At 36.4% G+C, this 26,190-nt stretch overlaps 1 protein-coding gene across 4 annotated transcripts in view; it reads left to right on the forward strand.

The window, feature by feature from the left end:
- LOC110464100 (cornifelin-like) overlaps positions 1-23,598 on the forward strand; it is a 41,020-nt gene extending 17,422 nt beyond the window's left edge. For 2 of the 4 annotated variants that reach the window (XM_021519153.1, XM_021519156.1), the window contains exons 2-4: positions 9,067-9,270; positions 12,546-12,685; positions 22,811-23,598. In XM_021519153.1, the coding sequence (XP_021374828.1) occupies positions 9,067-9,270; positions 12,546-12,685; positions 22,811-22,906 (440 nt within the window). In that variant the 3' untranslated portion in view covers positions 22,907-23,598. Of the gene's footprint in view, positions 1-4,817; positions 5,000-9,066; positions 9,271-12,545; positions 12,686-22,810 lie in introns of those variants that run through there. The other 2 variants (XM_021519155.1, XM_021519154.1) reach the window with 2 other exon arrangements.
- Positions 23,599-26,190: the final 2,592 nt, after the last annotated feature.

Genomic DNA, 26,190 nt, shown 5'->3' on the forward strand with positions numbered 1-26,190 from the left:
GTAGTTTACGCAGTAATAGTAATTCAGTGTTCGTTTCCAGACAATAGTGTAGTGTACTTTTGGCAGTCATAGTAATTCAATGTTTGTTTCCAGACAATAATGTAGTGTAGTTTTGGCAGTAATAGTAATTCAATGTTCGTTTCCAGACAATAGTGTAGTGTAGTTTTGGTAGTAATAGTAATTCAATGTTTGTGTCCAGGCAATAATGTAGTGTAGTTTTGGCAGTAATAGTAATTTAATATTTGTTTCCAGACAATAGTGTAGTGTAGTTTTGGCAGTAATAGAAATTCAATGTTTGTTTCTAGACAATAATGTAGTGTAGTTTTGGCAGTAATAGAAATTCAATGTTTGTTTCTAGACAATAATGTAGTGTAGTTTTGGCAGTAATAGAAATTCAATGTTTGTTTCCAGACAATAATGTAGTTTAGTTTTGGCAGTAATAGTAATTCAATGTTTGTGTCCAGGCGATAATGTAGTGTAGTTTTGGCAGTAATAGTAATTCAATGTTTATTTCCAGGCAATAATGTAGTAGAGTTTTGGCAGTAATAGTAATTCAATGTTTGTTTCCAGACAATAATGTAGTTTAGTTTTGGCAGTAATAGAAATTCAATGTTTGTTTCCAGACAAAAGTGTTGTGTAGTTTTGGCAGTAATAGTAATTCAATGTTTGTTTCCAGACAATAGTGTAGTGTAGTTTTGGCAGTAATAGTAATTCAATGTTTGTTTCCAGGCAATAATGTAGTGTAGTTTTGGCATTTATAGAAGTTGAATTTTCGTTTCCAGGCAATAATGTAGTATAGTTTTTGCAGTAATAGAAATTGAATTTTCGTTTCCAGGCAATTAAGTAGTATAGTTTTGGCAATAATAGAAATTCAATTTTTGCGTCTCGACATTAATGTAACGGAACGCCCGTATGACTGATATATATATAATCATTCATTTTCGGTATCATTGAAACAGTAATATTTGCTGTAAGGCGAGATTACAGTTAACACTTATGTCAGCAAAGGTCTATATATCAGATATCGCGGTTTGTCGGTGCCAAAATATTATTTCATTTTTAGAATACCAAGAAGATGAAAAATACGGAATATGGACAAACAGAATGTGGCAATGTTTGAAGCACCTGTGTGTTTATAAGATAAACGTGTGTATGGTTCTGTTTTTCCCATTAATCACTCGCCATATTATTCCGGATATTTACGAACATAGCTGGTGTGGTAACTATTATTTCCCGACACGATAACGGAACCGCGGGGGCCATTTTGACGGGAGAATTATGGGATGTATTTGTACTATAATGTACTATCAAACAAGCCATATTATTTTCTGAAGTTTGACTCGAGTTCAAGTATGTCAGCAGTCTTAAAATCGTATACATGTAAATCAAGGTTTAAGTTTATATATTCACAAGTTCACAGTCGTTGTAGATAAACCGTTATGAAAGCATCATATTACTTCCGTACATTTGGAAGTCTAAGTAGAAGAAAGGAAGAGAGAAAGAGAAAAGAAAACATTATTGGATGTTCTGTGATTAAACGCACAGGAATCTCTGAATAAGGACATTGAGTTTGAACATGTGTAGAACGAAACAAGACATTCATATTGTCTCAGAATGTTCGTATTTGCAGCACCTCAATCGTGTTCAACAGTACGTTAGAAAGAATGGCTCCAACATTAGCATAAGGCGACTAATGTGGGTTCTCTGTAGTTTTGATATTTTGGGCGACGAAGGCCATTTTCCAGTCTCACAATACTTATTACCCCTTTTTAGCTCGTCTATTCGAAGAATAGGGGGGCTAATGTAGTCACCCCGGCGTCGGCGTCCCACCTTCCGAGGTTCAAGTTTTGGTGGGGAAGTTTTTTCAAGACGGTGTTGGATCATCACACTCAATACACAGTTGTCTATTATGAGTTTAAGTCAGTGTATATCGAGTGTAAGCAATGTGCTGGACCATATTTTCATATTTTATGGCCCCAAAACACCTTAATTGGACTTAGTTAAATTTGAGTTTAAAGTTTTTGGGCAAGTTTTTTTGTGAAGTGTTGGACAACCACCATCAATAGGCTGTTGTCTATTACAAGGCTGAAGCATTTATATGCAGTGTTAGCAATGTTCTGGGCAATATTTTCATATTTTATGGCCCAAAAACACCTTAATTGGACTTAGTTAAATTTGAGGTTAAAGTTTTTGGGCAAGTGTTTTTGTGAAGTGTTGGACAACCACCATCAATAGGCTGTTGTCTATTACAAGGCTGAAGCATTTATATGCAGTGTTAGCAATGTTCTGGGCAATATTTTCATATTTTATGGCCCAAAAACACCTTAATTGGACTTAGTTAAATTTGAGGTTAAAGTTTTTGGGCAAGTGTTTTTGTGAAGTGTTGGACAACCACCATCAATAGGCTGTTGTCTATTACAAGGCTGAAGCATTTATATGCAGTGTTAGCAATGTTCTGGGCAATATTTTCATATTTTATGGCCCAAAAACACCTTAATTGGACTTAGTTAAATTTGAGGTTAAAGTTTTTGGGCAAGTGTTTTTGTGAAGTGTTGGACAACCACCATCAATACGCTGTTGTCTGTTACAAGGCTGAAGCATTTATATGGAGTGTTAGCAATGTTCTGGGCAATATTTTCATATTTTATGGCCCAAAAACAGCTAAGTTGGACTTAGTTAAATTTGAGATTCAAGTTTTTGCGCATGTTTTGTTGGGTAGTGTTGGACCACCACCATCAATAGGCTGTTGTCTATAATAAGGTTGAAGTATTTGTATTGAGTGTAAGCAATGTGTTGAACTATATTTTCATATTTTAGCGTCCAAAAACAGCTTTATTGGACTTTGTTAATTTCTTAACAATCACTTCACATATTTGTTTCTACACATTTAACAGTCCTTGAAATATCATGGTGGTAAGTGAGGTGGCAAATAAAATGACAGGCACTATATCAACGTTTTACTATGCTTGTGTTTCTATTGATAGTTGCAGTATTATAATAACATACATGTACATAGGCGAGCTATGCTGTTCTCCGACAGCTCTTGTTGTATATGTTATCGGTATATCTTTTTAGTTTCCGAAGCCATAGTACTGTTACGTGTGATACTTATACACTCAGTATGACATTACCGTACGTCTTGTGGCAGGTTTGAAGTTTTACCCCTCCGAATGGCTTGACCGTCAGTAGAAAAAAGTCGATATCAAACGATTTTTTTCGACAGGTGTTCGTCGGCTACACAAGGCACGTTTGTTTTTCTTCTCAGCTGCAAACATTCTGACTTAAAATTTCCCTCGAGTTTTCTACTGGCGGATCTAGGTTAGCTGATACAAGGGTCACGTCCAGTTGTCTCTCTATGTAACTATGATGGGTGGCATTGGTTCTTTTCATATGAAATGCAAGCTACTGTCGAAGTCCTGGCATGCATTCATGTCTTGTATGAGGTTTTAAATCTTTATTGAAGTTACACAAGAAACGAGCAACCAAAAAAGACCAATCGGCAATATATTATCAGCTGTTGTTTGCGGCAGTCACAATTCTAGACATCAATTATTCTTTTGGTTGACAACATTTTTTGAGTACTTTTTTTTGCTTTTTCCTTGAACGGCGAGATCGAACAATCCAGCCACCAAATGTAGATCGTATAGCCCATTCATCAACTCATAAACACGTTTATCCGCGTGTGTACCGTTGTACATGGAACCTCTTACTATTTGTCTTACCATCATCTCAGATACACTTGTACCGTTAAGTCAAATAACACCTTTAAAATCGATTAGATACTGAAAATGTATACCTCATAACGAAACTTTACATAGTCGATAATGACCGGAAGGAAACTTCGCTGTCGACCATTTCGCACATAACGCATGCTTTTGTCGCTTTGAATTATTAGTGTCATATTAAATACATTTAATGAGAAATTTGTGTTCACAGCTGGATTGGAATAAAAAGAAACATGTTAAATTAGAGCACGCACGCATATCAATACCGCTTCTTGTATTCCAAAGAAGTTAGCTGAATGGAGCGAAAATTTACCTATTCTCCTCGAGTTGAAAGACATATATTTGTTGTTTGAAGTTCAAGGACAACAGCCGCTAAAACATATGGTTGAGCAGTTAAAGGATTTTCTTTCATTACAGATTACGAACGCCAAGAAAACATTGTCTCTTGTCAATTTCTCGACATGATTTGCTCATAAGTGGTATCAATCTATAATAACGCCATTTTCGCCAAATTGTCCCTANACCCCCCCCCCCCCCCCCCCCTCCCCCAACACACACACACATACGCACTCGTGTCATATGTAGCCACTACACGGTAAACGTAGGCGCTTTGACCAAAAAACAGGACAACGTGTGGAATGGGGCAATGCTACATTATTTGGCAGATGTTAAGCAGGGTAAAATTAGATGGGATAGTTACATACCAATCGTAGATGTTCGAATATGTATACGTACATTGTAGCATGTACCTATTGTAAGAGGTCACATGGCCGTTTACCCGTAAGGAACAACAGCTCTATTGTTTACACAGGAACAGCACAGAAAGAATGCTCTAACCAGTTATAGTTTAGTTTACGCGAGAACTGCATTATGTTTAATGAAGGAGGTCTCACAAAGCTATAACTGTGGATTTTCATTATATTATAACCTGGTATATTAAAACCTACTTGGGCGATAATTGTAGTGTAATATATACACGACACGAACCGAAAATCTGTAAATTTTATAGCACTAAAAAAAAAAGCTCACTGGCGATGCCGTCTTCCTATTACTCTCGTTCAACCAGACGCTTAACACATGTCGGCGTAGCTTGCGCAGACAATAAGAGTCTGGTTGAACGAGACTATCTTCCTTTTCATTATTCACAGCAATCGAACCAGTTAATGAGTTGGCTCACTTCCAGCAAAAATCGGTGTTCAAGGTATAATTTACATCAGATCGATTGTCGGCAATAACCAGCAGGGTACGTAGGGACAAAGGAAAGAGAAAATCAGGTAAAAATTCTTGCGATATTTGCTTCTCCACTGTATAGTTCATCACTCATGCAGGGTCTTTGTTGTTTACAATATATTTATCTGTTAACTGTATGTTACATTACCTGTGATGTATGTTTACTGTATGTTACATTACCTGTAGTGTTGTATACTGTATGTTACATTACCTGTAGTGTTTGTTTACTGAATGTTACATTACCTGTAGTGTTTGTTTACTGTATGTTACATTACATGTGATGTTTGTTTACTGTATGTTACATTACCTGTGATGTATGTTTACTGTATGTTACATTACCTGTGATGTATGTTTACTGTATGTTACATTACCTGTGGTGTTTGTTTACTGTATGTTACTCTACCTGTGATGTTTGTTTACTGTATGTTACATTACCTGTGGTGTATGTTAACTGTATGTAACATTACCTGTGATGTTTGTTTACTGTATGTTACATTACCTGTAGTGTTTGTTTACTGTATGTTACATTACCTGTGGTGGATGTTAACTGTATGTAACATTACCTGTGATGTTTGTTTACTGTATGTTACATTCCCTGTAGTGTTTGTTTACTGTATGTTACATTATCTGTAGTGTTTGTTTACTGTATGTTACATTATCTGTAGTGTTTGTTTACTGTATGTTACATTACATGTGATGTTTGTTTACTGTATGTTACATTACATGTGATGTTTGTTTACTGTATGTAACATTACCTGTAGTGTTTGTTTACTGTATGTTAAATTACCTGTGGTGTTTGTTTACTGTATGTTACATTACCTGTGGTGTTTGTTTACTATATGTTACTCTACCTGTGATGTTTGTTTACTGTATGTTACATTCCCTGTAGTGTTTGTTTACTGTATGTTACATTATCTGTAGTGTTTGTTTACTGTATGTTACATTATATGTGATGTTTGTTTACTGTATGTTACATTACCTGTAGTGTTTGTTTACTGTATGTTAAATTACCTGTGGTGTATGTTTACTGTATGTTACATTACCTGTGGTGTATGTTTACTGTATGTTACATTACCTGTAGTGTTGTTTACTGTATGTTACATTACCTGTGATGTTTGTTTGCTGTATGTTACATTACCTTTGATGTTTGTATACTGTATGTTACATTACCTGTGATGTTTGTTTACTGTATGTTACATTACCTGTATTGTTTGTTTACTGTATGTTACATTATCTGTAGTGTTTGTTTACTGTATGTTACGTTACCTGTAGTGTTTGTTTACTGTATGTTACATTATCGTATGTTACATTACCTGTAGTGTTTGTTTAATGTATGTTACATTACCTGTGGTGTTTGCTTACGGTATGTTACATTACCTGTGATGTTTGTTTACTGTGTGTTACATTACATGTATTGTTTGTTTACTGTATGTTACATTTCCTGTAGCGTTTTTTTACTGTATGTTACATTTCCTGTGATGTTTGTTTACTGTATGTTACATTGCCTGTGATGTTTGTTTACTGTATGTTACATTACCTGTGGGGTTTGTTTACTGTATGTTACATTACCTGTGATTTTTTTTTACTGTATGTTATATTACCTGTAGTGTTTGTTTACTGTATGTTACATTACTTACCTGTAGTGTTTGTTTACTGTATGTTACATTATCTATAGTGTTTGTTTACTGTATGTTACATTATCTATAGTGTTTGTTTACTGTATGTTACATTACCTGTGAATGTGATGTTTGTTTACTGTATGTTACATTACATGTGATGTTTGTTTGCTGTATGTTACATTACCTGTGGTGTATGTTTACTGTATGTTACATTACCTGGAGTGTTGTTTACTGTATGTTACATTACCTGTAGTGTTGTTTACTGTATGTTAGATTACCTGTGATGTTTGTTTGCTGTATGTTACATTACCTGTGATGTTTGTATACTGTATGTTACATTACCTGTGATGTTTGTTTTCTGTATGTTACATTACCTGTAGTGTTTGTTTACTGTGTGTTACATTACCTGTAGTGTTTGTTTACTTGTATGTTACATTACCTGTGATGTTTGTTTACTGTGTGTTACATTACATGTAGTGTTTGGTTACTGTATGTTACATTACCTGTAGCGTTTGTTTACTGTATGTTACATTACCAGTGATGTTTGTTTACTGTATGTTACATTACCTGTGATTTTTTTTTACTGTATGTTATATTACCTGTAGTGTTTGTTTACTGTATGTTATATTACCTGTAGTGTTTGTTTACTGTATGTTATATTACCTGTAGTGTTTGTTTACTGTATGTTAAATTACCTGTGGTGTATGTTTACTGTATGTTACATTACATGTGGTGTTTGTTTACTGTATGTTACATTACCTGTGATCTTTGTTTACTGTATGTTACATTACCTGTGATTTTTTTTTACTGTGTATGTTTACTGTATGTTACATTACCTGTAGCGTTTGTTTACTGTATGTTCCATTACCTGTGATGTTTGTTTACTGTATGTTACATTGCCTGTGATGTTTGTTTACTGTATGTTACATTGCCTGTGATGTTTGTTTACTGTATGTTACATTATCTGTAGTGTTTGTTTACTGTATGTTACGTTACCTGTAGTGTTTGTTTACTGTATGTTACATTACCTGAACTGTTTGTTTACTGTATGTTACATTACCTGTGGGGTTTGTTTACTGTATGTTACATTACCTGTGATGTTTGTTTACTGTGTGTTACATTACATGTAGTGTTTGTTTACTGTATGTTACATTACCTGTAGCGTTTGTTTACTGTATGTTACATTACCTGTGATGTTTGTTTACTGTATACCTGTAGTGTTTGTTTACTGTATGTTACATTTTCTGAAGTATTTTGTTACTGTATGTTACATTACCTGTAGCGTTTGTTTACTGTATGATACATTACCTGTGATGTTTGTGTACTGTATGTTACATTCTCTGTAGTATTTGTTTACTGTATGTTACATTTTCTGAAGTATTTTGTTACTGTATGTTACATTACCTGTGATGTTTGTTTACTGTATGTTACATTATCTGTAGTATTTGTTTACTGTATGTTACATTACCTGTAGTGTTTGTTTAATGTATGTTACATTACCTGTGGTGTTTGCTTACGGTATGTTACATTACCTGTGATGTTTGTTTACTGTATGTTACATTGCCTGTAGTGTTTGTTTACTGTATGTAACATTACCTGTAGTGTTTGTTTACTGTATGTAACATTATCTGTAGTGTTTGTTTACTGTATGTTACATTACCTGCAGTGTTTGTTTACTGTATGTTACATTACATGTGATGTTTGTTTACTGTACTTTACATTACCTGTAGTGTTTGTTTACTGTATGTTACATTACCTGTGATGTTTGTTTACTGTATGTTACATTACCTGTAGTGTTTGTTTACTGTCTGTTACATTACCTGTAGTGTTGTTTATTGTATGTTACATTACCTGTAGTGTTTGTTTACTGTATGTTACATTACCTGTAGTGTTTGTTTACTGTGTGTTACATTACCTGTAGTGTTTGTTTACTGTATGTTACATTACCTGTAGTGTTGTTTATTGTATGTTACATTACCGGTGGTGTTTGTTACTGTATCTACCGTGGTTCCGATATCCGTTGGAGTTAATACACAATGATAATAGGACGTCAGACTTAAATTGATGAAACCTGCCAAATGTTATTTTTTTTCCCCCAAATACTCGTGGAAAGTACATTACAATTGTATATTTTCAAAATACGAATGTAGCGATCAATGGTACACGATAAACATTTATGCATACATAAACAACCCGTTCCATTGTTATACAGGTAACAAAGATATTTTTCTCAACCTTATGTAAAGGCCTTTGTCTTGGTCTCTGTTTACGTATATGCCCTATATATTTAACCTACCCCATTCAGGCATAATGTTTCATACCTCGATGGATACACGGTTTGTCCAGGTTAACTAAGGAGTGGAGTTCGGAAAAACTGTAAAACCGTAAAAGCAGACGACAGGAGTGACTCGCTACTCATTTTCCCCCCGCCTGACAGTTCCAGTACCGCGTGCTGTGTAAGATATCTAAACAACGTCTTTCTCTCGTCACAGGAAACTTCCCGTGCAATTCGTCTACAATGAACATGGATCCGATGTCGGGACAAGCTGTGACCATGCCGCCTCAGATGGCGACGTCCGTCACAAACATTGTAGTGACCACGCAGCCACAGACCAACGGCCTGATGGTCACGGGTCTTACCGGACACCGACACTGGTCAACAGGACTGTTCGGGTGCTTTGATGACATACCCTCATGTAAGTGATGTCACTCGTACGATCTGTAATTAAATCAATCTTTTGTTCTTAAAAATCCATTTTTTATTTACCTTTTTACTAAATACATCCATTGATTATTTGAGTTTTAAAGGCATTGTGTTTCATTTTTGTGGTAAGGCCGCCATGTTATGAAATGTTTTGATTCAGCACAAATACATTTGTTTAACATAAGATCTTATCAAATCCATAGACATTAGATTGTCATGGGTTTGATTTAATGAAAATCCTACTCATATTTCTTATCATAAGTTCGAAATAGGTTCAAAGACATTTCATCTTTGATTTCAGCTTATGTGAAGCGAGCAAAATCCCTAAAACATTGTAGGCTGAGCGTAGATTTGTCAGGTAGACACAAGTTGGAGTTCCAGCTAGTTCTGCACACATCCTTGGTATAAATTATTAATAAGTTTACCTGTACCGCTGCATATGAGCGAATACGTTACAATGCAAAAAATACAGTAGATGATAATGGTGTAAGTTGTACATTTTCACTAAACAATATGATGGCAAGGATAATTTTGAGACGGACGTCTTGCCTAAAGTTGCGTATTTGCGTTTTAGTCCAACAAACAATATGTCCGCCATTTTATGTAAAATATAGGGCCCGACTATAAGTCGTCCCGCACGGTAACTCTCAATAGACACCGCACAGGTACGCAACGCACAGGTACATAATGTAACACAGGCAGTGCCATAAACACAACATTGTATATTATTACTTTCCCGCGTTTCGGAGAATAGCGCGAAATATTTGTCCTGTTACACGGAGTATACGAGGGCAGTTGCCGGTCTCGTGCGTAGGTTTTGACCGATCAAATTGTGGCACATCAGCATGCTAAGGGTAGTTTATGGGTACGTGTGTGATCATTCTAGCTTCGTACCTCGCACGGCGTAGTACAGTTTGAAATAAAATGTGTGGGCATCGTCATATGTAAGAAATCCCAGCATCAATTTTGTAAAAAAACTCCTGTCGCGCCTAATAAGGTTTTCAGGTTGGGTGGCGCGCTTGGTTTTACATTTGGATGGCTATGAACCATGCGAGGGTATATTGCGGAGGATTGTTGGTGTGTACGGTAAATGAAGTCAGAGTAGATTTTTTGTTAATTTTTATTTATTATATTCATATTATATTTATGAATAAGTGCAGACTCCGTCCGTGCTATCGGTCGAGCAGCTATTTGCTATTTAGGTGTTGTGTTATGTTTGCCTTGGTACGTATAAGGAGTATAGAGAGGACGATTACGTATAGGTGTTCGATCACTTCCTTGTGGAGTCACTGAGTAGTGTTGTTAAATAGTCTTTGCATTATCGGTTAAAACTATTTATCTAAATGAAACGATGAATATTTTTCATATAAACTGCAGACATGCCATTTACATAAGTCCATTACATAGCGACCTATATATAGCCGTTATACGTCGAGAACGCGTGATGCGCACGGACATTTTAATTTGTTGAGCTCGCTATTTGTTCCGGCTGGTTGCAATTGCCTCAGGCTTTATAGTCCCAACTTTTGTATACGGTGTCAGAGGCGACGACCTAAAACATACTATGTGAAACTTTTGAGTCCATATTAATGTCAACATTTATGTCATTAAACATGTAATATAAATATATGTATATTTCAATATAATTTATCGAGTATTGTGTACGTTATATAATCCTATACCATGCATAGTCAAGTCATACAGCTGCGGGTGGGGGTTGGCTGCATTTAGTGAGGCCAGGTTACGTACAAGCGTATGCTGGTCTCCCTCAATTAGCCAGGTGGCGGTTTTGCCCCCCTCCCTTAATGGTCACATAATTGTTTTCATTAGGCATAATGCCTATATGTATTCAGATCAGTATGATGTGGCATGTTTTACATGTTGTGTATACATGTTTTTATTTTACGTTGTTTTTGGAAGAAACGACCGGACATGTTTTGTATACATGATTTTATTTTACGTCGTTTTTATAATAAACGGCCTATTTCAATTCATGCTGTGGTATTACTGGTTTTTATTTGACTATTGAACTTTTAATAAAAGCTTGCTGTATGACTGGGTACTGAACCCCACATCATAAATCATATTATAGCTGATATCGTATGCTGAGGATCATCAATAAAAGGGGTGTTTAATGAAGGTGGGCAAATATACTGGAAACCGGCTCTTTACAGCAAATGCTATATGGAGATAGTGTCTACTGATGACATAGCACTTTCTAAGATAAATATCGAAACAGGTGAAACGAAAGTGACAAAATGAGATCCTTGGGGTTTCATCCTTATTATTTCATATAGAAAGTCCCGCAAGGTGTCTTTTTCTTTTCAGAAATATGAAATATCAAAAAAGGAATTACATTTATTAATTATCAAAGCTACAGGGACACAAGGATTTGGTACAGCTATATTTGGACTTAAACCAAGGTGTTCAGAGTAACTATACACGTTTATTATCATCATTGGGTTGACATTTTTACCGGAGGTCGATGTAAATCTATAAAACGTGTACATTAAGATATAGCTGTAACCAGATGTCTGGTCAGATTCAGATTCTTTATTAGACTCATAGGCGCAACAATAATAATACANCACACACACACATCTACATACATAATCAGGAGAGTGATAACGAAATACTTGAACACATTATAATACAATTGTACATGCATACATAATCAGTAATACTTAAATACTAAATTACTAAATACTAAATTACTGAATACTAAAGACTATACTTAAATACTAACTACTGGAACACATTAAAGGGTTTCACGTTTCCTCGTAGCATAATATAGATACTTCCCAGTGTTACATAGTTCTTTGACATTATTTACACTCAAAAGTTTTATTAATTTGAACACACTTGGATTTCTGTAGTAAAATTCTTTTATATATATTTACCTTAACTTTTTATAAAATGAACACTTAAATATGAAATGAAACTCATCCTCTACATCACCGTCATTACATCTGTTACACAATCTCTGTTCTCTACCAATATTTCTACGACGTCCAGTTTCTATATCAAGGTCCCTGTGATCTAAGCTTTAGTCATGTCGGATAAAAACGTTTCCAATACTTCCGGTACAGTTTTTGACATTGGTACGGGGATCCGTATCCTGGCCCTATTTACAGTGTCTTCTAGCAATGTACTAAAGTAGGCAGTATTGCACGTAGGTCTATGGAGCAAGTGTAAACAATTGATAATAATTAACATATTAGAGTATATTAGAAAATATAATAAGCACCCATCCTTTTACCTGTGCAGGCCTGCTGACGTGCTTCTGTATGCCGTGTATGGAGTGTAAAACGGCCAGTCGTATTGGCGAGTGCTGCTGCATGCCTTATTGTGTCATGGGAGGAAGTCTGGCCATGCGAACTAAGATCAGAACTGTAGGAGGCATACAGGTAGGTGGCAGAGATAATGAATACTTCACCCCCTCAGGGCGGGATGTGAAATATCAATCATTATGTTCCTCTTCTAATTAAAAAGCTACAGCAAAAACGCCAGGCACCATACTTTAACGTGATCGTGACGTCATTAAGAAACTGGTGTAATGGTAAAGAAGTGGTGTGACGCTGGTTGCGAATGCACGGTTTTAGCCCACCATCGTGGGCTGATCAAATCGCCCTTCGTCCGTAGTCCGTCCGTCTTTACCCTTATATTGTTAATTCTATTTTTTCAAGAAGAACTTAACGGATATTTCTCTTAATTTCTCATGTATATGATCCCATCGTTCCCTACTCGTGCATGTTTCATTGTGAGACTGATTGGAAAAGCAAGATGACCGACAGACAGCTACCTTGGATTATGAGTGTTTCAGTTTGTGTTCGCTATTTCTGAAGAAACACTTGACAGATCTTCCTCAAATTTCATATCGTCGTTCCCCTTGGTCATAGTTGTGCATGTTTCATTTTGAGTCTCGTCGTGGCGGCCATCTTTTATTTTGATCGTACAAGATTGTTATCCTTATTACTTAAGAAATTTTAGACAGATCTTTCTCAAATTTCATAAGTAAGCTCCCCTTAGTGATACATTGTGCATGTTTCACTCTGGGACTGATCTGGGAATAAATCGCCATCAGACAGTCACCTTGGACTATTACAATTCAAAACTGTTATCACTCTTTCCCCTTGGTCCATAGTTATGTATACTGTTCGGGAAAAACAGTAATGCTGCTAGGCAGTCAGGCCTTAATACTATCAATATTTCCCAAGAAGTGGTTGACATATCTTTCTCAAATTTCCATTATCTGTTCTCCTTTTTTCATATAAGTAGTGCACTAGGAAATATGGTATATGACAAAATCACTTTTTAAAGATAATGTCATTTATACACAACAGATAATGTCATTTATACACAACAGATAACGTCGTTTATACACAACATATAATGTCGTTTATACACAACAGATAATGTCATTTATACACAACAGATAATGCAATTTATACACAAAATATAATGCCGTTTATACACAACAGATAATGACATTTACACAACAGATAATGTCGTTTATGCACAACAGATAATGACATTTATACACAACAGATAATGTCATTTATACACAAAATATAATGCTGTTTATACACAACAGATAGTGACATTTACACAACAGATAATGTCGTTTATGCACAACAGATAATGACATTTATACACAACAGATACTGACATTATCTGTTGTGTATACACAACAGATAATGACAATTATACACAACAGATAATGGCATTTATACACAACAGATCATGACATTTATACACAACAGAGACTGACATTTATACACAACAGATACTGACATTTATACACACCAGATAATGTCATTTATACACAACAGATACTGACATTTATACACAACAGATACTGACATTTATACACACCAGATAATGTCATTTATACACAACAGATACTGACATTTATACACACCAGATAATGTCATTTATACACAACAGATAATGGCATCTATACACAACAGATAATGTTGTTTATACACAACAGATAATGTCATTTATACACAACAGATACTGACATTTATACAACAGATAATGTCATTTATACGCAGAAGATAATGTCGTTTATACGCAGAAGATAATGACATTTATACACAACAGATAATGACATTTATACACAACAGATAATGTTGTTTATACACAACAGATAATGTCATTTATACACAACAGATAATGCCGTTTATACACAACAGATAATGTCATTTATACGCAGAAGATAATGTCGATGATGATGATGATGATGATGATGATGATATGATGATGATGATGATGATGATGATGATGATATGATGATGATGATGATATGATGATGATGATGATGATATGATGATGTTATGATGATGATGATGATGATGATGATGATGATGATATGATGATGATATGATGATGATGATGATGATGATATGATGATGATGATGATATGATGATGATGATGATGATGATGATGATATGATGATGATATGATGATGATGATGATGATGATGATGATATGATGATGATGATGATGATGATGATGATGATGACTACTCGTACAAATAAGAATGCAGAGAAAGCATACACATAAAGGTGTCTCTTTATTTATTCCCTTCGGCACAACGATATGAAATGTGTAATACGGTGTTTGTAAATATACACGTACCATGTATAGATGCACACATGAATATAATCACTATAATCACAGTAATATACCAATCTAACACTACCCGTCAGCCTGGCGAGGTAACCGTAAACCTTACAAGTATACCAGTACATATGTGATCTAAACTACACGTCAGCCTGGCGAGGTAACTTGAAACCTTATACTTAAAACCTTACAAGTATACCAGTAAATATGTGATCTAAACTACACGACTGAACCGTGATATCTGATGCATAACACAGGTAGGCACATTTAAATTGCAGTCGGATAATACGCGGAAACATTAAACTTGTATGGACTTGTCAATAAATTTAGAACACACTTTGAACATAATGCATTGAAGTAAAATGTAAGAGTCGTAGGTGGTACCCAATTAACTGATATTAACCAGACCGCTAGTGATACCCTAACCGCTATTGATACCCTAACCGCTAGTGATACCCTAACCGCTATTGATACTCTAACCGCTAGTGACACCCTAACCGCTAGTGATAACCTAACCGCTATTGATACTCTAACCGCTAGTGACACCCTAACCGCTAGTGATAACCTAACCGCTATTGATACTCTAACCGCTAGTGACACCCTAACCGCTAGTGATACACTAACCGCTATTGATAATCTAACCGCTAGTGATAACCTAACCCCTAGTGATACCCTAACCGCTAGTGATACCCTAACCCCTCTTGATACCCTAACCGCTATTGATACCCTAACCGCTAGTGATACCCTACCCGCTAGTGATACCCTAACCGCTAGTGATACCCTACCCGCTAGTGACACCCTAACCCCTAGTGATACCCTAACCCCTAGTGATACCCTAAACCCTAGTGATACCCTAACCGCTATTGATACTCTAACCGCTAGTGACACCCTAACCGCTAGTGATAACCTAACCCCTAGTGATACCCTAACCGCTAGTGATACCCTAACCTCTAGTGATACCCTACCCGCTAGTGACACCCCAACCCCTAGTGATAACCTAACCCCTAGTGATACCCTAACCGCTAGTGATACCCTAACCTCTAGGGATACCCTAACCGCTAGTGATACCCTAACCGCTACTGATACCCTAACCGCTATTGATACCCTAACCGCTGGTGATACCCTAACCGCTAGTGATACCCTAACCGCTATGGATACCCTAACCGCTAGTGATACCCTAACCGCTATTGATACCCTACCCGCTATTGATACCCTAACCGCTAGTGATACCCTACCCGCTAGTGATACCCTAACCGCTAGTGATACCCTAACCGTTAGTGATATCCTAACCGCTATTGATACCCCAACCGCTACAGATACCCTAACCGCTAGTGATAACCTACCCGCTAGTGATACCCTAACCCCTTGTGATACCCTAACCGCTATTGATACCCTAACCGCTATGGATACCCTAACCGCTAGTGATACCCTAACCGCTATGGATACCCTAACCGCTATTGATACCCTAACCGCTATGGATACCCTAACCGCTAGTGATACCCTAACCGCTAGTGATATCCTAACCGCTATTGATACCCCAACCGCTAGTGATACCCTAACCGCTAGTGATACCCTAACCTCTAGTGATACCCTACCCGCTAGTGACACCCTAACCCCTAGTGATAACCTAACCCCTAGTGATACCCTAAACCCTAGTGATACCCTAACCGCTATTGATACTCTAACCGCTAGTGACACCCTAACCGCTAGTGATACACTGACCGCTATTGATAATCTAACCGCTAGTGATAACCTAACCCCTAGTGATACCCTAACCCCTAGTGATAACCTAACCGCTATTGATAACCTAACCCCTAGTGATAACCTAACCCCTAGTGATACCCTAACCGCTAGTGATACCCTAACCGCTATTGATACTCTAACCGCTAGTGACACCCTAACCGCTAGTGATAACCTAACCCCTAGTGATAACCTAACCGCTAGTGATACCCTAACCGCTATTGATACCCTAACCGCTGGTGATACCCTAACCGCTGGTGATACACTAACCGGTAGTGACACCCTAACCGCTGGTGATACACTAACCGCTAGTGATAACCTAACCCCTAGTGATAACCTAACCGCTATTGATACCCCCGCTATTGATACACTAACCGCTATTGATACCCTAGTCCTAGTCGTTTGTGTAGGTCTACACGTTATAGTTACACAATCGTTCGTTTAAGTTTACCCGTTAGAGCTACACAGTCGTTTGTTTAAGTCTACCCGTTAGAGCTACACAATCGTTTGTTTAAGTTTACCGGTTAGAATTACACAGTCGCTTGTGTAAGTCTAACCCTTAGAGTTACACAGTTGTTTGTGTAAGTCAACCCGTTAGAGCTACACAATCGTTTGTGTAGGTCTAACCCTTAGAGTTACACAGTCGTTTGTGTAGGTCTAACCATTAGAGTTACACAGTCGTTTGTTTAAGTTTACCCGTTAGAGCTACACAGTCGTTTGTTTAAGTTTACCCCTTAGAGCTACACAGTCGTTTGTTTAAGTCTACCCGTTAGAGTTACACAGTCGTTTGTTTAAGTTTACCCGTTAGAGCTACACAGTCGCTTGTGTAAGTCTACCTGTTAGAGCTACACAATCGTTTGTTTAAGGTTACCCGTTAGAGTTACACAGTCGTTTGTTTAAGTCTACCTGTTAGAGCTACACAGTCGTTTGTTTAAGTTACCCCTTTAGAGTTACACAGTCGTTTGTTTAAGTCTACCTGTTAGAGCTACACAATCGTTTGTTTAAGTTTACCCGTTAAAGCTACACAGTCGTTTGTGTAGGTCTAACCCTTAGAGTTACACAATCGTTTGTTTAATCTACCTGTTAGAGCTACACAATCGTTTGTTTAAGTTTACCCGTTAGAGCTACACAGTCGCTTGTGTAAGTACCTGTTAGAGCTACACAATCGTTTGTTTAAGTTTACCCGTTAGAAATACACAGTCGTTTCTTTAAGTCTACCCGTTAGAGTTACACATTCGTTTGTTTAAGTCTAAACTTACACTAGCAAATGCAGTTGTTAAAATCACAATGATTCGCTATTTGTGATACAGCAAGCAAAACTTTATCTGACACTTATAGAATGTTTGTCACTTTTCTGAAACTGATTGTCCTTAAATGACGTGAAATAAAACCAAACCCGAATCTGATACAGATATTTTTTCTCGGTTTGTCCTTAAACTGCTATATTGTATGTTTCTAATTGTCTTGAAGCTGATGCATTGTATGTCTCTGTTTGTCCTTAAACTGATACATTGTATGTCTCTGTTTGTCCTTAAACTAATACATTGTATGTCTCTGTTTGTCCTTAAACTAATACATTGTATGTGTCTGTTCTTAAACTAATACATTGTATGTCTCTGTTTGTCTTTAAACTAATACATTGTATGTCTCTGTTCTTAAACTGATACATTGTATGTCTCTGTTTGTCCTTAAACTGATACATTGTATGTCTCTGTTTGTTCTTAAACTAATACATTGTATGTGTCTGTTCTTAAACTGATACATTGTACGTCCCTGTTTGTCCTTAAACTGATACATTGTATATCTTTGTTTATCCTTAAACTGATGCATTGTATGTCTCTGTTTGTCCTTAAACTAATACATTGTTTGTCTTTGTTCTTAAACTGATACATTGTATGTCTCTGTCTGTCCTTAAACTGATACATTGTATGTCTCTGTTTGTCCTTAAACTGATACATTGTATGTCTCTGTTTATCCTTAAACTGATACATTGTATGTCTCTGTTTGTCCTTAAACTGATACATTGTATGTTTTTGTCCTTAAACTGATACATTGTATGTCTCTGTTTATCCTTAAACTGATACATTGTATGTCTCTGTTTATCCTTAAACTGATACATTGTATGTCTCTGTTTGTTCTTAAACTAATACATTGTTTGTCTCTGTTCTTAAACTGATACACTGTATGTCTCTGTTTATCCTTAAACTAATACATTGTATGTGTCTGTTCTTAAACTGATACATTGTATGTCTCTGTTTGTCCTTAAACTGATACATTGTATGTCTCTGTTTGTCCTTAAACTAATACATTGTATGTGTCTGTTCTTAAACTGTTACATTGTATGTCCCTGTTTGTCCTTAAACTGATACATTGTATATCTTTGTTTATCCTTAAACTGATGCATTGTATGTCTCTGTTTGTCCTTAAACTAATACATCGTTTGGCTCTGTTCTTAAACGTATACACTGTATGTCTCTGTTTGTTCTTAAACTAATACATTGTATGTGTCTGTTCTTAAACTGGTACATTGTATGTCCCCGTTTGTCCTTAAACTGATCCATTGTATATCTTTGTTTATCGTTAAACTGATGCATTGTATGTCTCTGTCTATCCTTAAACTGATGCATTGTATGTCTCTGTTTGTTCTTAAACTAATACATTGTATGTGTCTGTTCTTAAACTGTTACATTGTATGTGCCTGTTTGTCCTTAAACTAATACATCGTTTGTCTCTGTTCTTAAACGGATACACTGTATGTCTCTGTTTATCCTTAAACTGATATATTGAATATCTTTGTTTATCCTTAAACTGATACATTGTATGTCTCTGTTTATTCTTAAACTGATACATTGTATGTCTCTGTTTATCCTTAAACTAATACATTGTATATCTTTGTTTATCCTTAAACTGATACATTGTATGTCTCTGTTTGTCCTTAAACTAATACATCGTTTGTCTTCGTTCTTAAACTGATACACTGTATGTCTCTGTTTATCCTTAAACTGATATATTGTATATCTTTGTTTATCCTTAAACTGATGCATTGTATGTCTCTGTTTGTCCTGAAACCGATACAATGTATGTCTCGGTTTAGCCTTAAACTGATACAATGTATATCTCGGTTTGTATGTTTCTGTCCTGAAACTAATACATTGCATGTCTATGCCAAAACCAAATACATTGTGTGTCTCTCTCCTGAAACTGATATAGTGTGTGTTTCTGCCCTGAAACTTTTACATTTGTATGTATGTCTATTTGTGCAAAAACTGATACATTGCATGTCTATGCAAAAACCAGATACATTGCATGCCTTTGTCGAAACCTGACAACTTGTATGTCAATGCCAAAACCTGATACATTGTATGTCAATGCCAACACCTGATACATTGCATGCCTTTGTCGAAACCTGACAACTTGTATGTCAATGCCAAAACCTGATACATTGTATGTCAATGCCAACACCTGATACATTGCATGCCTTTGTCGAAACCTGACAACTTGTATGTCAATGCCAAAACCTGATACATTGTATGTCAATGCCAAAACCTGATACATTGTATGTCAATGCCAAAACCTGATACATTGTATGTCAATGCCAAAACCTGATACATTGTATGTCAATGCCACCACCTGATACATTGCATGCCTTTGTCGAAACCTGACACATTGTATGTCAATGCCAAAACCTGATACATTGTATGTCAATGCCAACACCTGATACATTGCATGCCTTTGTCGAAACCTGACACATTGTATGTCAATGCCAAAACCTGATACATTGTATGTCAATGCAAAACCTGATACATTGCATGCCTTTGTCGAAACCTGACAACTTGTATGTCAATGCCAAAACCTGATACATTGCATGCCTTTGTCGAAACCTGACAACTTGTATGTCAATGCCAAAACCTGATACATTGTATGTCAATGCCACCACCTGATACATTGCATGCCTTTGTCGCAACCTGACAAATTGTATGTCAATGCCAAAACCTGATACATTGTATGTCAATTCCAAAACCTGATACATTGTATGCCTATGCAAAAACCTGATACATTGCATGCCTTTGTCGAAACCTGACAACTTGTATGTCAATGCCAAAACCTGATACATTGTATGTCAATTCCAAAACCTGATACATTTTAAACTGATACATTGTATGTCTCTGTCATTAAACTGATACAGTGTATGTATCTGTTTGTCCTTAAACCGATACAATGTATGTCTCGGTTTAGCCTTAAACTGATACAATGTATATCTCGGTTTGTATGTTTCTGTCCTGAAACTAATACATTGCATGTCTATGCCAAAACCAAATACATTGTGTGTCTCTCTCCTGAAACTGATATAGTGTGTGTTTCTGCCCTGAAACTTTTACATTTGTATGTATGTCTATTTGTGCAAAAACTGATACATTGCATGTCTATGCAAAAACCAGATACATTGCATGCCTTTGTCGAAACCTGACAACTTGTATGTCAATGCCAAAACCTGATACATTGTATATCAATGCCAAAAACTGATACATTGTATGTCCTCTGTTTGTCCTTAAACTAATACATTGTATGTCTCTGTTTTTCCTGAAACTAATACATTTTATGTCTCTGTTCTTAAACTGATACACTGTATGTCTCTGTCATTAAACTGATACATTGTATGTATCTGTTTGTCCTTAAACTGTAACAATGTATGTCTCTGTTTGTCCTTAAACCGATACAATGTATGTCTCGGTTTAGCCTTAAACTGATACAATGTATGTCTCGGTTTGTCCTTAAACATTGTATGTTTCTGTCCTGAAACTAATACATTGTGTGTCTCTGTCCTGAAACTAATACATTGTGTGTCTCTGTCCTGAAACTAATACATTGCATGTCTATGCCAAAACCAAATACATTGTGTGTCTCTCTCCTGAAACTGATATAGTGTGTGTTTCTGCCCTGAAACTTTTACATTTGTATGTATGTCTATTTGTGCAAAAACTGATACATTGCATGTCTATGCAAAAACCAGATACATTGCATGCCTTTGTCGAAACCTGACACATTGTATGTCAATGCCAAAACCTGATACATTGCATGCCTTTGTCGAAACCTGACAAATTGTATGTCAATGACAAAACCTGATACATTGTATGTCAATGCAAAACCTGATACATTGCATGCCTTTGTCGAAACCTGACAAATTGTATGTCAATGCCAAAACCTGATACATTTTATGTCAATGCAAAACCTGATACATTGCATGCCTTTGTCGAAACCTGATACATTGTATGTCAATGCCAAAACCTGATATATTGTATGTCTATGCCAAAAAGTGATACATTGTATGTCAATGCCAAAACCTGATACATTGTATGTCAATGCCAAAACCTGATACATTGTATGTCAATGCCAAAACCTGATACATTGCATGCCTTTGTCGAAACCTGACAAATTGTATGTCAATGCCAAAACCTGATACATTGTATGTCAATGCCAACACCTGATACATTGCATGCCTTTGTCGAAACCTGACAAATTGTATGTCAATGCCAAAACCTGATACATTGTATGTCAATGCAAAACCTGATACATTGCATGCCTTTGTCGAAACCTGACACAGTGTATGTCTATGCCAAAAACTGATACATTGTATATCAATGCCAAAACCTGATACATTGTATGTCAATTCCAAACCTGATACATTGTATGCCTATGCAAAAACCTGACACATTGCATGCCTTTGTCGAAACCTGACACATTGTATGTCAATGCCAAAACCTGATACATTGTATATCAATGCCAAAAACTGATACATTGTATGTCTATGCCAAAAACTGATACATTGCATGTCTATGCAAAAACCAGATACATTGCATGCCTTTGTCGAAACCTGACACATTGTATGTCAATGCCAAAACCTGATACATTGTATGTCAATTCCAAAACCTGATACATTGTATGCCTATGCAAAAACCTGATACATAGGATGCCTTTGTCGAAACCTGACAAATTGTATGTCAATGCCAAAACCTGATACATTGTATGTCAATGCAAAACCTGATACATTGTATGTCTATGCCAAAAACTGATACATTGTATGTCAATGCCAAAAACTGATACATTGTATGTCTCTATTCATCCTTACACTGATACATTGTATTGATCTGTTTTTCCTGTTTAGGGGTCCGTCTCGAATGACTCCATGACTCTTTGCTGCTGTGGACCCTGCGCTACGTGCCAGATGGATCGCGAGCTAACCAATATGGGAGTGCTGTGAGGACTGTGATACTGACAAAGACGCCATTATACTTGGAATTTTGTATATATTGAAAGAGACAATAATTATCTTTTTTTCTCTCACTAGCTTTGACATCGTCTTACCTGTTTTTATACTCATAAACTTGGTAAAAGGCTGTATTTTTTCATCCAAGACGTTTTCAAAACTGTCAACATTTTCCCCACGAATGAGGTTGTAGTAGCATGTGATTATCGTTTCAGCTGAGTTTGAAAACAAACAGGACGAAAAAAGTGGGTCAGCGTTGTGCATATCATGATGCAGTTGCGATTATGTCAATAGTAGTTTGATGTTTTGCACTTTATTTATAGACGCTACAAAGTAATGCAAATGTTATATTATGTTTATATTCCATAGAAAATGGTTGATAACTCGTGGAAAACCCTACTTATTCGGGATTATTTACATATTGATATTGTTGATATTGGTGAAGTTAATCACAGATATTACCTTCCCTGGGGCTCTGGTATATGGTCGATGGAAAATTATAATTCGCTAATTTCTGCTTTCCAGTAGGAGACACAAATGAAAGTTAGGATTAAATAAACTTTAAGTTTGAATATCCTTCTCATTTCGATGTAAAGCTTGTCGTGTTTGTATGTTTTAACTTAAAAAGTGAATCATCAATCAAAGATTTTTTTCTAATAAAATGTATTCTAAATACATCAGCTCTATTTTATTTTTAGTTGTTTTCTATGTAGGATCTCGTATCATCAAAGTTGAATATATACTCAGTTTATACTCATTTCTGATTTTGAAACTTCTGACTGATTATGGGAAATATATATATACGTCATTGATTGTGGAAGTAACACCCCATCCAGTGACGTCATTCATTGTGGAAATCATACCCCATACAATGACGTCATTTATTGTGGAAATAATTCCCCATCCAATGACGTCATTCATTGTGGAAATCGTACCCATCCAATGACGTCATTAATTGTGGAAAGCATATCCCATCCAATGACGTCATTTATTGTGGAAATAATACCCATCCAAATTATACCCATCCAATGACGTCACTCATCGTGGAAATCATAACCCAACCACTGACGTCATTCATCGTGGAAATCATACCCAATCCAATGACGTCATTCGTTGTGAGAAATCTGGATGACATTCACTTGAGAATATATTTCATTGAGGGAAATCTGGATATGATATTTTGTTAGAAATGTATGTCATTCCATATGGTTACCGTGTGTCATTAAAGTATCTATTTTAGGAAATCCACATCATTCATTTTGGGAAATCTTAATAATTTATTTAAGGGAATTTACCTACCATTTTGGGGGAATCTGTCTCAATAATTTTAGAAATACCAGTTCACCAAATATACGTAAATCCAACGTTGAAATCATATCCGTACCTGTGATGTTATCACTAGTGGCCACCAGAGGGCAGCAATATAGCTTCACCGCTGACGGTCAGTGACGTCAGAAGTCTATAGACTACAGTCGAAGTATTTATTGCTTTGTATGGTATGAGCTGAAATTCATATCGATAAAGCAGTGTAGTCCGTCGATACTAGGCGAAGTAGGACAATATGAGCTATTGTTTCCCGATTAGTTTTGTAACTTGAATGTTCTGTGCCAAATTTGTTTCACGGTTGCCACTTTTTTTTCATTCTCCAGTCGAGCTAGATTTAGGAATACAAAGTTAAGCGTAGATCCAGCACTGATTCTGTATGGTTTGGGCCTTTTTTGGCCCGCAAATCCATCAAAATTAAAAATCTTCAATAGAACTTTCAAATGAGTTTTTCTTTAATTTTGAATACTTCCCTGGTACTATAATGTTAACATTTAATTAGGTTTTCAATTATGGCTGCCATGGTAACCAGTTAATATTTGCATAAATTAATGAAATTTGAATATTCAGTAAATTATGACAGGTTTTTGCTTAGTTTTTCTCTTAGTTACCATAGAGCGCACTCTTGATATTTTTTATATTTCTCCTAAAGATGTATTACAGGTGCTTACACATTATTCTTTGATTTTGAGTTTGTTTAAGCATGCACTCTACAGTTTCCAGGAGAAAAACTATGCAAAATATGACAAAATTCATTGAATATTCATTTTTTTCTAATTTATGCAATTTTGAACTTATTACCATGGCAACAATAAATAGAAATACTAATAAATATTGTCATGACAGTGTTTGGGAAGAATTTAAAATAAAAGAAACAGTCATTTCAAAGTTCATTTAAAGGTTTTGAATTTTGATGCATTTAGGGGCCAAAATAGGCCCAAACCATACATAGTCCTTTATTTCACGGTTGCCACTTTTTTTATTCTCCAGTCAAGGACATAAAAAATGAGTTTTTCCTCATTCGAAGCGAAGCAGACAGCATTTGCCATGATTTTTCCGGTTAATACAAAAATGGATTACATGTAATGTTTCACAAGCGGAATACAAACAAACTCCGTATCATTTCGTTCCGTTTGAAATCCCCCCTGATATTTTGTATTAATCCAGAAGCCATGTTTTAAATGTAGGTCAGAGATGTGCTACAACGACATGGACATGTATTTTGAGTGTTCTATTCCGTAATATACTATATATTTGTGTCTGTGACATATATATGAGATCTATATTATATAAACCGTGAGTAGACATCGTTGTCATGAACTGTTAACCACTTATGTGAGTTTTTCAAGCCGATTTTGTTCCGCCCGGATTTCGGGCGGAAACTGCATCAAAGAATTAGCGCTTCGGAAATGAGAGGTCGCAGTCGGCAAAATCATATCCGATTGAAAAAAGGCCGACCAGCGGCCTCTCATGTTATGGGAGTAGTGAGTGGGCCAGTCCCTACCTACCGAGCCTTATTACACCAAAGACAGGTGGTTGGGCCAGTCCCTACCCACATAGCCTTATTACACCAAAGACAGGTGGTTGGGACAGTCCCTACCTACCAACCTAGCCTTATAACACCACAGACAGGTGGTTGGGCCAGTCCCTACCCACCTAACCCTATAATACCAAAGACAGGTGGTTGGGCCAGTCCCTACCTACCTACCTACCTAGCCTTATAACACCACAGACAGGTGGTTGGGCCAGTCCCTACCCACCTAGCCTTATTACACAAAAGACAGGTGGTTGGGCCAGTCCCTACCCACCTAACCTTATTACACCAAAGACAGGTGGTTGGGCCAGTCCCTACCCACATAGCCTTATTACACCAAAGACAGGTGGTTGGGCCAGTCCCTACCCACCTAACCCTATAACACCAAAGACAGGTGGTTGGGCCAGTCCCTACCTACCTA

The sequence above is a fragment of the Mizuhopecten yessoensis genome, unplaced genomic scaffold, assembly GCF_002113885.1.
Source record: "Mizuhopecten yessoensis strain PY_sf001 unplaced genomic scaffold, ASM211388v2 scaffold10961, whole genome shotgun sequence".
NCBI lineage: Eukaryota > Metazoa > Mollusca > Bivalvia > Pectinida > Pectinidae > Mizuhopecten > Mizuhopecten yessoensis.